This window comes from Suillus fuscotomentosus (assembly GCF_016647785.1).
Source record: "Suillus fuscotomentosus strain FC203 chromosome Unknown F5891scaffold_16, whole genome shotgun sequence".
NCBI lineage: Eukaryota > Fungi > Basidiomycota > Agaricomycetes > Boletales > Suillaceae > Suillus > Suillus fuscotomentosus.
In genome coordinates this window covers 524,420-541,481 of record NW_024539528.1, presented here as the reverse complement: position 1 = coordinate 541,481, position 17,062 = coordinate 524,420, and the positions used below count along the sequence as shown (strand labels likewise).

General features: G+C 47.9%; 5 protein-coding genes across 5 annotated transcripts; 4 read left to right on the top strand and 1 right to left on the bottom strand.

Moving 5' to 3' along the window:
* Positions 1–399: 399 nt before the first annotated feature.
* Positions 400–1,394, bottom strand: F5891DRAFT_146545 (uncharacterized protein). The gene is made up of 5 exons (XM_041370667.1): positions 992–1,394; positions 812–930; positions 672–760; positions 598–615; positions 400–536 (listed from the first exon to the last, which is right to left on the bottom strand). Exons 1-5 carry the CDS (start codon positions 1,109–1,111, stop codon positions 475–477), a joined length of 408 nt encoding a protein of 135 aa, XP_041228237.1. The 5' UTR covers positions 1,112–1,394; the 3' UTR covers positions 400–474.
* Positions 1,395–2,341: 947 nt separating this feature from the next.
* On the top strand, positions 2,342–4,018 carry F5891DRAFT_146639 (NGG1p interacting factor 3). Its single transcript, XM_041370669.1, has 7 exons — positions 2,342–2,668; positions 2,729–2,744; positions 2,800–2,848; positions 2,919–3,289; positions 3,346–3,467; positions 3,517–3,562; positions 3,616–4,018. Exons 1-7 carry the CDS (start codon positions 2,591–2,593, stop codon positions 3,801–3,803), a joined length of 870 nt encoding a protein of 289 aa, XP_041228236.1. The 5' UTR covers positions 2,342–2,590; the 3' UTR covers positions 3,804–4,018.
* A 2,454-nt stretch (positions 4,019–6,472) lies between these two features.
* On the top strand, positions 6,473–8,140 carry F5891DRAFT_146255 (uncharacterized protein). The gene is made up of 2 exons (XM_041370666.1): positions 6,473–7,407; positions 7,503–8,140. The coding sequence occupies exons 1-2, from the start codon at positions 6,613–6,615 to the stop codon at positions 7,971–7,973; spliced, it is 1,266 nt and encodes a 421-aa protein (XP_041228235.1). The 5' UTR covers positions 6,473–6,612; the 3' UTR covers positions 7,974–8,140.
* A 1,576-nt stretch (positions 8,141–9,716) lies between these two features.
* Positions 9,717–9,911, top strand: F5891DRAFT_948576 (uncharacterized protein; the record flags this gene model as incomplete). Its single annotated transcript, XM_041374819.1, has 1 exon — positions 9,717–9,911. One exon carries the CDS (start codon positions 9,717–9,719, stop codon positions 9,909–9,911), a length of 195 nt encoding a protein of 64 aa, XP_041228234.1.
* Positions 9,912–11,015: 1,104 nt separating this feature from the next.
* F5891DRAFT_948902 (ClpP/crotonase-like domain-containing protein) lies at positions 11,016–12,402 on the top strand (the record flags this gene model as incomplete). Its single annotated transcript, XM_041374834.1, has 8 exons — positions 11,016–11,206; positions 11,260–11,316; positions 11,376–11,617; positions 11,755–11,789; positions 11,855–11,922; positions 11,998–12,199; positions 12,275–12,298; positions 12,364–12,402. The coding sequence occupies 8 exons, from the start codon at positions 11,016–11,018 to the stop codon at positions 12,400–12,402; spliced, it is 858 nt and encodes a 285-aa protein (XP_041228233.1).
* Between the last annotated feature and the right edge of the window lie 4,660 nt (positions 12,403–17,062).

Sequence of the window (17,062 nt, the reverse complement as noted above, 5' to 3'; positions counted from 1 at the left end):
GAGTTTAACCCATTGGAGATGGTGACCAGCAAATTAACCGAATTGATCTTAGCGAGCGACACTTGACGGAATTCTAATTTACGATTCAATTACTCTGTTGTCTGAATAATGGACTGATGATGCAAATGCGATTCCGAGGCTCGCAACAAATCTTTAGTAAATGTTTATCAGCATCTGCCCAAGTTGGTATTCCATGTGCAATATAAGACCCTGGATGACTACTAGCGTATTGACTGTCATGTGTTTGTGTTGGGTCAGACTGGTAGGGTCCAAGGTCACTCATTACCGAGGAGATCGTAGTATTCCTCGTGGTTCGCAATATTAATATGAATCTCGTACATGATATGTCAATCCTCAAGATACATTGCTCTTGTCTGAAAATTCTATCGAATGATTCAACTTGTACGACATCACTGAACCAATCGCTCCGAGTCGGAACTGTCATGGTATTGACCCACGCTTCTCATGAAAACTTTACACCTTCTGGATAATGTCCTTTACACCAGATGCGCCCAAGCCCTCCAAATCGGAATAGCCTGGAAGAAAAATTATATGAAATCAGCTTTCACGCAATACAAACCAAAAATATAACCATACCACCAATCAACTTCTTGTCTTTTGCAAGATCACGACATCAGCATCACCGACAAGTTGAATGATTCGTAACTCACTAGCAAAAACCCGAGGGAACGTGGCTGAAGAACCTGGGAGGCCGCCAAGGTAGCTGATAATAGCCTGCTGCTCGCCGGTTTCACTAAGGCTGTGCGTACTTGTCAAGATGGCGGGCATTCCGATCAAGGGTGTCACCTACTCGATTGATTTACCATTGAGATCTGGATTTTCTCTCAGGAAGCGGAGAGCTTGCTGGCAGTAGTAGCAAGGCGGCGAAGTCCGGATGAAGACAACGAGGCCGTTGTCTTTGAGGCCGTTCTGTGAAGGTATGACATCAGTGAAAGGTGGCATTGATCTGGAGGCCAGCAGCGTTGATTACTTCAACAAATTCTTGGATTTCCTTCGGATTCATTCTGGATTCCCTTGATGTATGAACAGAGCTAGAAATGGAGGGAAGTCTAGATGATACAGCTCTGTAGATTTGAGAGAACATATCCATCTTCCGGCAATCCGCGTGTCCTCAGGTGACAGGCAGTAATAACAACTTCAAACCCCGGTAGTCAGAAAGTTGCCGTTTATCATATCCACACGCACCAATCCCCTGACTCCCAATCTCAAGTCGGCCGATCTCTGCTATTTGCTATAGCTGGGACTTGTATTGATCGCCGTACGAACTTTTGACGCAAATCCCCTTGGCATGCTGTATAGGTTGCTATGTGTGCAGGCCACTGTGCTATATTTTCAACCAATTACCGTGACTTCGTGCATTTATTTGACCGCTAGTGCGCTATTGTATTGATACACAGCTCTGCACCATTTTATGTTCCCTCAGCCACTCAAACTCAAGAATATCGAGAACATAATCCGAGCCAGATAAGTTGGAGGCCTAGGGCAAGCACTCAAAATATGCATAGCAGACACGAAGCACATGCACGAATGCGGACAACCTTGCACCCCTTAGTACGGGAGCAATTATTTAACGGGGGATTGGTCACTCGACGGCCTATGGATGGACTCTAACAGGGTATCAACAGAAAGCTCGGGAAACTGTTGCTGAGCTATGCAGTCAACAGTGACGTCCATGGAATCGGGAGAACATTGGACCGCATAAGGCACAGGTGGAGGACGGCACAACGTTTTTCCAATACCAGTCCAGATGATATTCACAAAATGTGCACGCAACAGAGGAAATAAGCAGCGCACACACAGTAAAACACTGAGAGCGATTTAGAATGTCCAGAGAAGCGACTGACATAGCCGAATTCGGAGCATGCCCTAGAAAAGTATGTAAGATCTGTTGGCCTTGAGTCCACGCATGGCTTTGGACCCGAGCGCCAACATACTGGTAGAGCACAGCAGAGGTGATGGCTGTCGCCATAGTAGAGCCACACCAGATACTGATCCAACATCGAATATGACATAGCTATAGCCAGCTTGAATAAAGATAGGTTTGACCATGATTTGTAAGTTTCAAAGTGACAGGTGTGATATTGGAAAGAGCATCGTGGTAGACAAGACAAGCAGTGATATCGCGAGGAACAAGGTCAGGAGGACAGAAGTGTTCGACAGGCGCCCGGGGAGTGCGGAACGGAAGCTTTACCACAGATACGGCCTGTAGAATGGTGAGCCAGCCTGTAATGGACAATGCGACAGATTTGAGACTGACTTTCAAACAAGACATCAAACATACCAAACACAACACCCCATGCAAGGAGGACTCGTTTAAATAGCAAAAAAGAACGAAAGACAGACTAAAGAGAGGCGCGGAGGGATGAGCAGCATGTGTAGATGGGAAGTGAAAGCAAAGGATTCCAGCTGAACTAATAAGTTCGCACGGTAGAAGAAGTTCGCACGCATGCAAAGCTCCCGCTAATAATTGTGGGAGACGGGGATCACATAACCAACCGCAATACTCTGATTTGCTTGCGTTCAAGACTGGTCTTTAAATAACCTAGTGTGGGTATCACACTCTGCAAGAATGTCTATCGTAGTGAAAAGCGTGTGCAAGGCGTTGGAACGAATTGCACCGCTCCGGCTTGCTGAATCATGGGATAAAGTTTGTACCATTCACCAGCAACGTCGTCTGATACGGTGATCTGAAACATCTGATTGGCAGGTAGGCCTCATCATAGGTAAATACACCATCATGATGCATCAAAGCTCGGTATCACTCATCTAATGTCACAGAATCTCCCGTCCCAAGGTCCGACGCAAAGCGCGTAGTGTTGACGATCGAGTAAGTGGAACACATCAACAAGGATTGCTTCGCAATCAACATGCAATCTGTAGTGACAAGGGTCCTCTAGTTTGACCACTGCTGTCCTCGAGGAGACATTAAAAGTGCCTACAGCGCTGGTGATAACCTACCACCCACCCCTCTTTCAACCCATTACTTCTCTCACATTAGCAAACCCACTGCAAGCATCACTGCTCAAGCTCTCTGCTGCAGGGACGTCAGTCTTCTGCCCTCACTCAAGCCTCGATGCGACTTGGGGCGGTATTAACGACTGGCTTGCAGAAGGCGTTATGGGTCCCCAAAAGGCTACTGGAAAAGTCGACATCCTGGGAGAAGTCAAGGGAGAAGCAGGTGGTGCCGGCCGGATCGTGACGCTTGATGAACCGATTCCTATCGAGGAACTTGTCCAGAGAGTAAAGAAGCATCTTCTTTTGTCACAAGGTCTACCGCGCATCTCCTGTGCCTGTCACTAATGTCTGATCATAATGAACGTACAGTTGACGTAGGACGGCCGCTTGTTCAAAAATCAATTAAATCGGTCGCAATTTGTGCTGGTGCCGGGGGATCGTTACTTTCAGGAGTTGACGCCGATGTGTATTTCACGGGAGAAATGCAACATGTATGGTTAGATTCCTCTTCCGTTCTTACGTTCCTAACGATGATTGCAGCATGAGGTCCTTGGAGCAGTCGCAAGGGGTCGGTACGTCATGCTATGTGAGTTGACTTGCGCGTGACGGAAGTCTCGTCACTGAACGTATGATATCAAGGTGGACATACAAACACCGAGCGTGGGTACCTCCCTATTCTCGCAAAGAAGCTCTCAGATGCACTCTCCGAACTTGTGCGGGACGAGTTGCCCGATGGATTATCGCCAGAAGAAAGAATTGAGATCGGGAAGTACCAGCTGGATATTCACATCAGCGAAGCAGACAGACACCCTCTTGATCGCATGTAAACAAACGCGGTGTACACGGGAAGGTTTGGGTATTTGATTATACAAGTGCTATATATAATATTGGTCGAGCCTTCTTTGACGAGGCAGTATAGTCAGATCTGTCACCTGCCGGAAGCTCAAATTGGCTGTGTCAAATGCAGAGACAAGAACTAGACAGAATGCACACGGTAGCCTTATCCTACAAGCTCTTGGCTGTCTATGGCACTCGACCCTGCGTTTAGTTTCCCCTAAGTTTGCTATGTTTCTTAAAGTTCGGTTGCTAACCCACGGGGTTAATTTACTGACTAGCGGACCGAGGACGAGCCGTTCAAACTCACGACGGACTCGCACGTTGAATTCAGACGATTCTGAGTGTTGACACCACTTGGACTCAATCAGGGGAATATCGAACTATTTTTGAATCGAGAGCAAGCTCATGACTGGGGTCAAATTTCATTCTCGGTGCCTGGATGGAGCAAGTGACCATACGATGTACAACCTGCCAGCGTCAAACTCCTTCACCGATTCTCCTTTGAGTCACATTATCCACAGATAGAAGGGGACGTGCGAGGGTACCGGTGAAAGCCAAGCGAAGTTATAAAGGAGGATAAAGCCTTGACAAATGCACCACACACTTGGAAAGAAGTACGGTTCCGGCAAGAAGATAGCCTAGTGATCGTCATTGTATTCAGTCAGCGACGTCGGCGGACCAAGATTGACCCGCGAGCATTTTACCCGAAGAGGTGACAGGATGGTAGGCATTTGAATTGTATTGCGGGGTAAGATACGTTCGTAGAGAAAGGAAGGTGAAAGAAGTTGCTGGCGCGTGCGAACCACGACGCGGTGATATCGCATTTTAGAAACAGAAGTCTCGAAGAGGTGATGGAACGGCAAAGTCGGGAAACACTTATCGAGGGCGTGAATACTCATCGCTCAGCAGACATATGGTTGAAATGTGGGAATGTCGTGGCACGGTGCGGGGAAAGGTGGGAAATGTGCACAAATGGACGTTAGGATATGATATTGATTCAGCATCTAATCTCGACAGTATAAGGGCTCGGGGAAAGGCAGATTCAAGGTGAGATGTAAACGTTGGCGTGAAGTTGTGGTTACTCACTGGATGAACGCCAAGACAACGTCTAGAAATCAAAGAATGTCAAACACTGCCAGAAGTTGGTTAGGCCAGTTGGGAATTCTCGACGTGTTCGTGGAGTGGGAAACCATCGTGGTAATGTAAAAAAGATTGAGTTACAGATTTGGAGCGCTTGACGTATGCTAAGACCTGAGACGGTTTTGAATGGCTATGAAAGCAAGAGTATGATCCTTCCGGGGACGGGCAGTGCTTGTTAGATATAGGTTAGATGGCGTCATAATAATGTGAGAGCTGTGTATCTTCAAGGCTGAAAAAAGAAAAATGAGGGTGTCACGGTGAGGACAAAACGGTTGTTGGAAAGTTTTACTTGTTTGATAAGAAATTCACTAGGATGGGCTGGAATGTCAGAGCAGGCCTGGAGGCCGTTATATGTATACCCCAAATAGTATTGATGCGGGAGATTTTGCTTGATTGAAGCAAACCTGCAGGAGCGTTTGCAATTGACACCAATTAGGTATATCCGTGACGGTCTGTCACTCTCGCTGTTATTGTGGCTGTCACAGTCGCGTCAAATCAAGTGCACGTGTTGTTGACGCGTCAGAAATAATTCACACGCCCTCTCCTTCTCTCCGACGTAGCAAGTTGGAATTGTTGAACACTCCCCAAGTCTGCACACACCATGTCGCCAACAGCCAATACAGACCAAAGAATAAGACACGTACCAGATCTCTTGGATACATCTGTCTCTTTCCAGATCCCCGCCGATTCATCATCCGCGGAGTTTCTGCTTGCAGATGACAGCAGTGATCTTGATTTCTTGCGCGGAGCTGGCGGTGCTAGTTTCGCCACCATTGCTCCTACTCCAGCCCGCGGAAAATTGAAGCTTGGTAATGCTACACCGAAAGCCACATCGCAACCCTTATCGCTATCAAGATCACCTAGTCCAAGTCTGTCGGCACCCCAGAAGATTGACTACAGACCTGTACGGTCCAGATGTCAGAACCCTGCCAAGGCGAACAAAATGACGCGCCCTCCATCTAGACGTAAGGAAATAGTACTAGACGGGCCCGCCGTTTCCGAGGAGCGCCTGGACTCCTTACGCGCAGAAGTGGGGACCCTCAATGATGATTATAATATCTCAATGCACGTGCAGCCGCTAGCGGTCGCACGATCTTCTGTTTTTCCTGTGCTAAATGTTACGGCAGCACCAAATTCAAAGTTAAAGCCGAGGACAACTATCAATTCTGTAAGCTAACTCCCATTCGCAACCAGTATGAGCTCATCATCCTGTGGTAGGCGGTAGAAGGCGGCCGTAACACGAAGCTAGCAACGCACAGCAGGATCCCTATGTCTACCGCTGACAAACTTGGTCCAACTTCGATCGTCGAACCGACTGTGCAGTCGTCTTCTATGGAGATGTCTGAGTCAGAAAACGTGGCCATAGACGCCGAATTCCAAGTTCCACCCGCAGGTATGAGTGGTGATAATCACATGGTCTCAAACGCCAGCCAAGGCGTGACCGGAAGGGTGGCTGAACGCTTCGTGTCTTACAGTCAAAAATTAATGTCATCGATTAGGTATGTCTGCTGATGCACATTTCACTGCATTTGCACCGGAACTGATGAGCTGTACCTCGCGCGTGCTCTTCTCTCCTTCTTTCTCTCCTTCTATATAACTGTGATCGCAATCGGGAATTATGGTTCAATTTGACATGATCTCCGGTCACCTTTCTTGGAAATGCCATCACTTGGATTCCCCAGCATCTATAATCCCAGGACCGAAAATTCCTTCATGGGTACGGGTACTAGTGTTGCTAGAACGGAAGAATACATCGAAACTCAACCTTCACCTGCGGTCGACATTCTGAATGCCCCATGTTCACCGGACGCTTCAAGTCGTAGCGATTACTTATTGAGGCTTTCAGAAATTTCACCACAGAAGTATCACTCACGAGCTAATGCCTCCCCCGGTCATTTATCCACGGGAAGGCGGGAGCTATCGCCCATGAGACCGGCGAGGAAGCGCCCGGCCACTGAGGAACATTCCACTTCCCAACAGCCAAGTGGCAGCAAGAAGTGCAAGACGAAACCGTTGGCATCAAGCGCCGAGGCCAAGGGTGGCCTGACTATCTCGGCAAGGTCATCTAGCCAAGTTCTTCGGCCATCTATTCAGAAGAACCATCCACATGCCAGCGCAATGCTTATCAGTCGGAATTCGCGGTGTCCGACATCAAATTTTCCAAGCGCGCGAACCAAGTATAAACCCAGACAGAACTTCCAGCGCCAGGTGCGGTCCACATCGATTGCATCATCGTCCCTGCGCAACCAGACGATCTGCAAGGAACAAGACAAAAATATTCAGGGACAGGAGGGAGTCTCTAGTCGCGCGGTCGTGTCACAATGCCGAACGTCGGGTAGTTCCCGGGTCCACTTTGATGCGGGACATGCGGTTAGTAAGAAAGATGCGGCAGTTACGGGGCTCGAGCAGTTGGGTCCATCTAGACCTGGCCGTGTGTCACCTCTTGAGAAAGCGGTACGTGATTAATTAACGGAATCCCTATCTTATGTGCGCTCATACGATATTATTTTTGCATGGCTGATTGTTGGCTGTGATATTCGGACGCACAGAGCATGTCGTTGCCACCTGCCAACATCACAAAGCCTATTGCGTTTACGTTCCATCTGGACGCGCGCATTGAAGCCCGTAAAGTTGAGTTTGAGAAGCTTGCGGCTAGCGAGCAAGGTTATATGGAGAAGGGACACCGACAAAGGCATCCTGTGCCCGATTTCAAGGTACTACACGAGGCCCACCAAGCATCACTTGCATGGCGTAAGGAACACATCGTCCCGATAGTACCCGCAGCACCGATAGCCCTTAGCACCGAAATTCGCGCCAGAGAGAGGGAGAAATTTGACCGAATGGTGCGAATAAAGGAAGAGGAGATTCAACGAGCAAAAGAGGAGCGCCGAAGACAACGAGATGCGGAAGAAGAAAGGGAGATCAAAGAACTTCGCAAGCGAGCAATTCCCAAGGCGAATGAGATTCCAGAGTGGTATGCTGAGATGCCGAAGAAAGGTGGTGTAGGAGGATCAGGATAGTGGAGGGCGTCATGCGATAGTTGGGGATCGAGAACATTTGTAAGATGTACGCAATATTTTTCGTTATCGGTGCAGCATGCCCTTTTACATCATGCCGCCCAAGTCACATCCCCCTTGGCTATTATCTATCGCTCATAGTACAATGCCGGTGGTACAATCAAGTTATTCTAGGATGTTTGAACGGGGTTGAAGAGGAAGTCTGGGAAGACCTCGCGTTTAACGCATTATAGCCGGTGCAAAGTGCCTTTCAAGGCCTGAGAAGGCTTGATGGCATGATGACCGATCGCCCCGGAACCTTGTTTTGCCTTCTGTTTCGATAAGTAGTATGTTTACATGTGTCATTCCTCCTGGGTAACCTGCGCTGCGGGTCTAAATTTCACCCGGCTGTGTAGAGAGGCAAGTTTGATGATACATGCCACTAGTGGTAGTGCGGTGCCAAGTTTGTCGCTGGTCGTTTCAAGTTGTCTGATGGACAGATTGAGGAATGATATCTCCAAAAGTTGCGCTGGCATTTGGAATATGGAATATTATATGGGAACTATGATCCATTTGCTTGGAAACCAACATGAGGTGGTTGTCTGTGGGTGCCTTGGGCGAACTGACGCGCTAACCAAATCTACTGAATTAGACTTTGGGTATGCGGGCATGATGATACTTTCCGATTCATTCATAAGTGCGCATAGCCCCATTCAACCTAGCCACCCACGCGGTGGGGGAATAACTGATCTTGTAGGATTGTTCGGTTTCCAGAAGTCCGATGCAATGAAAGTTTGGGACCTACGGCATTACCAACGAAAAATTCTTGGTTTTCGTGGAATGCTTGGTATGTGAAAAAAAAATTCCTGATCTGATGAAGTCATACCTGTGAAGTTCGATGATACAGGCTTCAAGAACTGACAGTTGAGTTCTGTCTTTACGATCGGTCAAATAAATAACGAGATTGGCAATATAACGGTATGCAGGAACGGTCACATCATGTTCCTGTCTTCATCCCCCACGCGATCGGGATTGAGTGTGTTGCCTGGTATAGCATTGGTGTTCCGGCTGTGAAACGTCTTAAACGTAGTTGAACACGTCGTGGAAAGCGGTGCCGTGGGGACACGTTGAAAACAAGGTGGATGGTTCCTCGATTAGCGGGGGATGTTTAAACGGGTGCCGGATCGTGTGAGCGTCGTGCGTATTCTCGAGGAGATGGCTTTGTAGATTGAAATGTAAATTGTCAATCAAATTGTGGGTATGTACATGCCACAGACACTGCCAAATCTCGGGGCCATTGCTGTGTGACTTGAGCAAGCAACATGTCCAAGTTGAGTTAGATATAGATGGACTTCCAGTACTTAGTACGTTATCGTGTTAAAAAGACAGGTGGGACCCGAAAGCAAGGATCCGGTGCAACATGGCCTCGAAAGGTTATCGTGGTGGATGGGATGCCCTGGCTGTGAGCGCTCAAGGAAAATGCTCGATTGGGCTACTGGTTGATTTCTTCGAGGGGTCTTCTCCAAGATTCCCGATTTCCTTTTTTGTTCTACGCTGATTACAGATTTGGTTCATCAGTGACGCCACAACCCGCAAGTATACTCTGCCCATCGGATGCGTTTTGTCTATGTCTACGAGCCGATAACGGAAGTATGACCGGCTGCCACAATGAAAACGCATAAAAGGTGGAGCAAATTTCTTTCTTTTTAATCAACCAACCAACCTCTCCTCTACTACTGCTACTACACAATGCACGCTTCTACCTCCATGTCTTCCAAGACTGCATCATCATTCGAACACGAGTCATCATCCAACTCGCATCACTGCACCCGCCACTCTCATACCACTCCCGTATCAATGCGCATCTCATCAGATGATGACTCCTGCTTCAACTTCAATGCACCTCAGTGCTGCCACTGTGGCTGGCGCGGATCCCACTCCCCAAGCTGTCCATTCCGCTGAGCACACAATAATCACGCTTTTTTGACTATATTTATTGCCTTTGCTTGTACGTCGTCTTTCTTGTTGTTTCACATTGTCAAGTGACTCAAATGTCTCATCCTAGGCAATTGTTCTCATCATCCACCCATCATCCACGTTGTCTTCGATACCATCTGTTGTATCAACATACATCTATACTCCGTGCATAAGCACTTTAGTCGTCGAGGTCTCACCGCAGTTGTAGGATCAGGGAGGGAGGAGGGGAGGAGGTTGTGTATGCGGATTCCTCGGGTCGGCAGGATAATTTAGGCTCACAATTTTGCCGTATCCCTTGTATGTATGACTTATTACTGCAACAACCCATCATTATTTGTCGGACCGTATACCGTGCTGAAACGTCAGTAACACGTCTCAAACGTATACATTCATTGTAACATGGCGTGCATACTGATGGCCGAACAACAAGCTACATCGGAAATGAAGTCACTCCCTCGGTTCCCCCTCCTCCAAGTCCCACGTGGATACCCATGATGCTTCGTTTGCTTATGGAAATGCACGAGGAACACGTGTCGTTCGGGCTCTGATGGTTGTTCCGCTGACGGGTGTGGGGAAGAAGGAAAAGTGTCTTAGATTTGGACAAGATTTAGAGAAGAATCCTATTGATCGCGGAATCTGATCCAAGGGACGGCTCTAAAAAACGTGTCCTGTCTGTTCTCTATCATCTTCGCCGAACTATCCGCAAGTATGACGATTTAGAAGCTTGTCGTGAAGCGAGATGGAACAAGGGTTTGACGTTGAAGAATGTGACGACGCCCTACGCCCATCATGCATCATTTCTAGACTCGGCCGTCTGAGTCCGACTCGACCTTCTCCGTCGTACTTGTCGGTGTAACATCACAATTCCATGTGACCTCGATAAATAGAAATATTATGGTATACACAGTTATTTCTGGTCCAGCTGGGTTGAATTCGGGTGGGATTTCGTTGGATACCTTGGCTTCAAATGTTTAAGCGCCCTCTATCTTTCCCATCCCGGTCCATCCGGCAGCCGACAATCCGACTCCATCCGTGTCTATCGTCAAATCCTGTGCAGTGTCCCCTTGTACCACAAACGGTTTTCATATCATGTCTTCCGACTGGGACCCGCTAGCCTTCAACCCGCCTTCTCATTCGGAGGAACTCAAAGTGTCTTTCCCTCAAGAACATGTCATGCTTATGACACTCAACCGTCCGAGGCACCTCAACGCCATGACACCTCTACTTACCGCCAGCATAGCTACCATTTTAAATTGGTTTGATGAGGAACCCTCTCTGTGGTGGGTGCCGTCATTCAGCTTATCGGTAATCTCATACAACCTCGTACTCCAAGGGTGGTAATCGTAACGGGCGAAGGCCGTGCTTTCTGTGCAGGAGCCGACTTGAAGGCGTAAGTATCAGAATGCTTTGCCATCCTTGTTCCCTCGACCCTTCATTTTTCACACCCAGCTGGCTTCACAATCAGTCAAGTGGCACGGCAAATGAACAAGAAAGTGTGGCTTCTTCCGTGCACGGATTTGCATCTATCTCGCGTCGGCATACTTCGTGCAAGCCTATGATCGCCGCAGTGAACGGGTCGGCTTACGGTGGCGGTGTCGAAATGATATTAAACTGCGATATGGTCATCGCAAGCGAAGACGCCGTGTTCGCACTTCCCGAAGTCAAGCGTGGTGTACTAGCGTCACAAGGAGGTGAGCAAATGCCGCATCAGTCATTCCATTTTCTATTTCCATTTCCAGCCTTGCCCTCGTCGATTATTTTGGAAAACCGAAGCGGGGGGCGGGCATGTTTATAAACTTTACTGATCGGTGATTCGTTTTTCTTGCAGTTATTCCCAGGTTAGGGAGAGTTGCGGGACATCAGGTATCGCTTCGGCGTGAATAAACTCACAGGGTATCTCCGCTCACTGAGAAAATCTCGGGGCGTAGCTTGCTTCTGAGATGCTGCTCTTGGGAAATACCATCACTGCCATTCAAGCTAGAGACAGATTTCGTTTGTAAGTCAAGCCTACAATCGCCGCCAGTCACAAAGACAGCTTCTTGACACTCATGCGTATACTTCCGGACCGCAGTGTCAACCTCGTCGTCGAAAAGTCGGCTGTCGTACCTACTGCTCTGGACATCGCGCGACAGATCATCATGAACTCTCCTGACTCCGTACAGAGTTCAAAGGAAGGTCTTGTGCTTTCGCAGAAACACCATTTCGAACAAGCTGTGCAAACTCACTCGATGAGTCTCGTGAGTAAACGCCTGTACCACGGCGCGAATATCAGGGTACGTCACGTCACGTCATACTTGTCTTATGGAGTATACAGTATTCACCCTTCTTCCTTTCTGACGTTAATCCAGGAGGGCCTGGCGGCTTTCTCGGAGGTATATGGCACAGGTTCTGACATTTAAATCAAATTGACGTGTTCTTTCCGTTCGCTCTTCCGCAGAGACGCAAACCTAGGTGGTCGAATCCCGCGAAACTATGACATGGTTGATTGTTGATCCAGGATATTTAAAAGGTTATAGTATATACAAATGTGTTATCTCTGGTACATAAACACCTGTGTGATCGCTTGAATGACCCTCGAGACCTGAGTTGTTCGAGAATTTTGCGATGCCAAAGATGGATGTGCCTGGTACCCCTGGATGACCCGAAGAAGTGGGAAAACTTAGCACGCCCAGCGAGAACGACATTGAAGAAAAAGTTATTTCCGCTTATCACGTTCTCAACTACAAACTGGCGTGCCATCCACGAACAAGAGCAGGAAACCTACCTCGGTTGTACCATAAGAATCCGTACCAGCACCCCAAGTCTACCACTCCAAACTCAAAATAGACTATTCTCAAGCCGAACGTGGGCAACATCAAGCGCACGCTTGATGCGGCCTTCTGACAACGTTATCGCAAGCTTGTTGCATGCCACGTAGTTACCTTGCACCTGTGAAAGCCCGCATAGTACCCCAAGGGATCGACCTTTTTGCCTTTCAAGCTGAATTGCAAACATGGCATCCATGATCTAGAACAAGAACTTGAGAAGCACGCAGAACGTGAGATCCAGAGTTCTGTTTCTAGCACCAAGGCGAGCGCTAGACACGTCGGCCCAGTGAAACCGTGAATCGGTATTATAAAACTGCCAAGTGGTAGGTCCGAGGATTATGAGCAACTTGCCAAATGATGACATCGGCCTATGTTTAGCTGAAATCGGTATAGAACAGGAGCAGGTGGCGCATGATCCAAGGAAGCCACGCTGGCGGCTCCAAAGCTTCCTGTAATAGTCGCCCATGTGAGGCTTGATGGACTCAGTGCGCCAAGGTCAGGTATGTCCGAGTATCTCTTCAACCTTGTTAGCAATTGTCAAACGGTCTTTAGCTGACTTGCCGACCCACAGCATATCATATTCACCTACATGTATCGCCTATGCAATAATTTATCCAAGTTGAGTTTGAAAAGATGTAAGTATTGTGAGGGAGAAATAGTCTTGATAAGTCCACTGGGTTCGTGAGGCGTCATAGTCGCGGGGTGAGTAACGAGCTGTCACGCCGTGAAGTTAGCTGTAAATACATAAAGTCAGGGTAGTATGAAGTCCGTGAAACGGGGGAATTTATTATCTGGGCAGGACCCAAGTAGCGGAAGCAGTCGCCGCGGCAACGACCGTAATAATACACAATCCCAGAGGTCGGGTCGGGTACCATTACGTATTAGATAATGGAGTGGATCAGGGTGGATCCTGGGGAGGAGAGTAGGAAGGGTCGTGATTGAAGAATACGCCAAAAAGACAAATCGTCAACTGTGCAAATAAGTACGCGGCGATATTACTGCTGGTTATTGCGGGGAAAATGCGCTCATTAATAATATTATTATACATGATACCATCTTGACTTGACGTACCATGTAATCGGAAATAAGGCATTCCGTATGAACGCAGACTCGGTTGTAAAGTGGACATGGTTGAACCAGGGAAACCTCCAGTCACTTGCAGATCCAGTCAGCAGGCCAGAGAGATGTCAACAAAAGTTCACCGGCAACAAGGGAAAATGTGTCGTTGACAAGAAGTACTCAGTGAGAGACTAGATGGCATTTAGTAAGCGTCAAGTTGACATTCATATTGAGAACAAGTTCTCTTCAACATGTCACGACTCCCGCGCTCACGGGCCTTGAGCTGAGCACGAGATCATCTTCTTGATGATAATTTAAGCACTATAAGGGTTGTAGGGGTTTGAGGAAGACGCCGATCATGAAAAGTAGAAGCTGCCACTGGTGTGGCAGTAGTTGATAAGCGAGAGAGTTTGCATGGAGCCTGACTAGGCCTGACTCCGCGCCCTACGCGCCAACTGCCACCGAACATGGTTTAGGCTCAGAGCATCATCCACTTCCATTTCGGGCCACGGGGCTCCTAAGATAACATAAATTACCTCAGCACATATTTTCATTTTCAGCCCGACGCCCCCACCTACTGCTAGCAACCATGTATACTTGTTATACCAATAAACTGGGGAAACAGCAGCACAAGTCTGCATTAATATTATGAATATCATATTTGTCCATGTCCTATGCCTGTCGTTATGATCATGTCGGTGTTTTGCGCAAGGTCCAGTGTTTGTTCGTACGTGGTTGAGACGTGCGCCGCCATGCACTGAAAATTGGTCATAGATATAGATTCACAACTATTTTCATAATAGATTCAACAATTGTCGCGATCTGCCGCTCAGAGCTTTTATTATTAGTTGTTACCGGGGTGTGAGCAGAACCGGGGGTTCCAAATGCACATAATATTCTGTAATGTCCACTGCTCAACGGGCCCCGGGGTGCGATACCAGGGCTGCTAGGAAGCATCCCAAAATCTGCATGTGATATTGAAGTTGAGCACATTCATCAGGAAGATCACGGCCTCACCGGTAACATACATGACCGATGGCCCAACTCGTTCCGTTTCTCTGCTGCGGCCAAGAGATTGGCAAAATCAGATAGCGTGATGCGGGCGCAGACAGGACGCGTGCGCCACTGGCGTTTTGACAGATGTGTGAGACCGGAGACGTCTCCCAAGGGTAGGTTACTATTCGTTCCCGGCTCCACAATTGTACAAGCAAATAGAGGCGCTGGGTGGCGTAATATTTAATCTGGTCTATAGAAATGATAATAAGTTTTCATGCGGCATACGGATGCGATGCAGAAGTGAAAAAACGTGCTTATCTGATATCTTTCAGAACAGGCACGACAGGTAGTGCGCAGTTGCTGATGGATACTGATAGACATATCCACGATTACACCATGAAATAGCACCGCGATCCTTATTCAGAACCGAGATGAAATCAAAGACATCCGTGTTCGAGATTGCTTTGTAGATCGTTCATTTGCACTCGGCTTCTTGATTGCCTTGCATGTCACAAAAGTTGATACACCCAGGTAAGCCTAGTAAAAGGGATCATCAAGTGTCCCACATTGGCCAAACGGTGAACATGACTACAAAACCCACATAATGCTACCAGCTATGAGCGTTGCAACTGATATAGATCAGAAAAACAGTGCTCAGCTTTTGATGTCGCAAGATTAATGCGCTAGTTTCCGAGAACTGGAGATCCCGGGCCCCTATGGCCCATATTAACCAGCCGGTGAGAAGCCCCGCCCAATGCCAGATATGTCTAATGAACACAGTGACGACACTGGATATGGGCGTCGCAGCTGATTGGATCTAGAAATATTGTGAGAGAATGCGACGACGAAAAATACAACCTACTAGCCTGACATCAACTTGTGAATTACAAATTATCAAATACACTCACGAACCCCGTCACCAACGAGCAAGGCGCATTTTTAATAGTTCCATTCTGAACGTTGACTGTGTCGTTCGAGTCACGAATACAACCCAATCAAAATCCGCGCCCCACAGTGAGTAACGGCAGTTTTGAATAAACTTCGCGCAGTAATTGCGATTCTGTTCGGCCAGGACCGAGACTATCGACGCTCCGGTTGCGAATAGAGTAGATAAGGACGTGGCGATTCGTGGCTGCCAAGTCAGCGCCGGTAAAGAAGCTACAAGTATTACATACGGTCGACTCACTTAGTGCGTACTCCGAACACGCAAAAACACTCACATAATTGAGCCATTCAATTCAGCTCACCACACAAGTCCATCTGTCTTACTGTAGCGGGTTCCAGGTTCAGCCTTAGAGAGGGTGGAGTGCCAGGGGTGGGAGTGTTCAGAGTCATAGTGTCGAGATAGATAACAGCAAGCTCCAAGACTCTTCTCTTCAGAGTGAATTTTGGCTAGTGTATCAGGAATTCCGCGATTTCATCGAGCCGACCTTCGTATGCAGTCGTGTGGGCTGTTAACGGGCCGAAAAGGATAGGTATGCGGAGCGGATCCGATGAGGCTCAGAAGCCATGGTTTTCATAAATGGCCTGGTCCGCATTAGGGGTTCACCTTGTTGGCGCAAAAAGTCGAAGAATCTAACTATCATTGACCAATGAGAATGATGGCATGGGAAAAGGAACTGAGTTGTCATGAGTAACAGCATTATGAAGTTTCTGGATTTATGCTAGAAACAGTGGGGAAGCTGGCATCCACCACGAACACCACCATTCAGCTGAATTTAAAGATCAATGCATACTCTGAACGGATAAAAAACCACCCAGCTGTCTTGGACTAGCCATACCGCTGGCAGGCCAAAACAGAAGGGGGCCACGGAACGGATCCAACAAGGCTCAGAAGCCTTCTCGTGAACGGACTAGGCACTCACCTCGTTGGTTGCAAATGTTGAACGATTTCACTTTCACTGACCAATTTGAGCGAACGGACATCGTCACAAGGATCAGAGAGATTTAAATAGTTGCTCAAGTCTCTGGAAACCTGACTATACTGCGAATTGCCTGGAACAACGAGAAAGCTGAGATCCACCGCGAGCAGCACGGCTAACTGAATCGAAAATTAACACATATTTCAGACGGTTCAAAAACCCACACGATTTATGAAGTCTGTCTGCTCAGCATGCAATGCCCTCAAAAAAAGATTGGAAGTCCACGCGCTAATCGACCCAGGCCCTCGTAGATCACCCGTGTGCAATGCTGGCGAACCGAAAAAGATAGGGCCCACGCCTTGGATCCGTGGGGCTTAGAAGCATCGTTCTGACAAACGGAGGCAACAGTTCA

What these genes read in the sequence shown, in the direction of transcription:
- F5891DRAFT_146545 (XM_041370667.1), bottom strand. Translation starts at nt 1,111, where the DNA reads ATGGATATGTTCTCTCAAATCTACAGAGCTGTATCATCTAGACTTCCC. An exon ending in AAATCCAAGAATTTGTTGAA is followed by an intron (nt 931 to 991) that starts GTAATCAACGCT and finishes ATACCTTCACAG; the next exon opens with AACGGCCTCAAAGACAACGG. An exon ending in CTCAATGGTAAATCAATCGA is followed by an intron (nt 761 to 811) that starts GTAGGTGACACC and finishes AAGTACGCACAG; the next exon opens with CCTTAGTGAAACCGGCGAGC.
- F5891DRAFT_146255 (XM_041370666.1), top strand. Translation starts at nt 6,613, where the DNA reads ATGCCATCACTTGGATTCCCCAGCATCTATAATCCCAGGACCGAAAAT. An exon ending in TGTCACCTCTTGAGAAAGCG is followed by an intron (nt 7,408 to 7,502) that starts GTACGTGATTAA and finishes TCGGACGCACAG; the next exon opens with AGCATGTCGTTGCCACCTGC.
- F5891DRAFT_146639 (XM_041370669.1), top strand. Translation starts at nt 2,591, where the DNA reads ATGTCTATCGTAGTGAAAAGCGTGTGCAAGGCGTTGGAACGAATTGCA. An exon ending in CGCGTAGTGTTGACGATCGA is followed by an intron (nt 2,849 to 2,918) that starts GTAAGTGGAACA and finishes AGGGTCCTCTAG; the next exon opens with TTTGACCACTGCTGTCCTCG. An exon ending in GCATCTTCTTTTGTCACAAG is followed by an intron (nt 3,290 to 3,345) that starts GTCTACCGCGCA and finishes ATGAACGTACAG; the next exon opens with TTGACGTAGGACGGCCGCTT.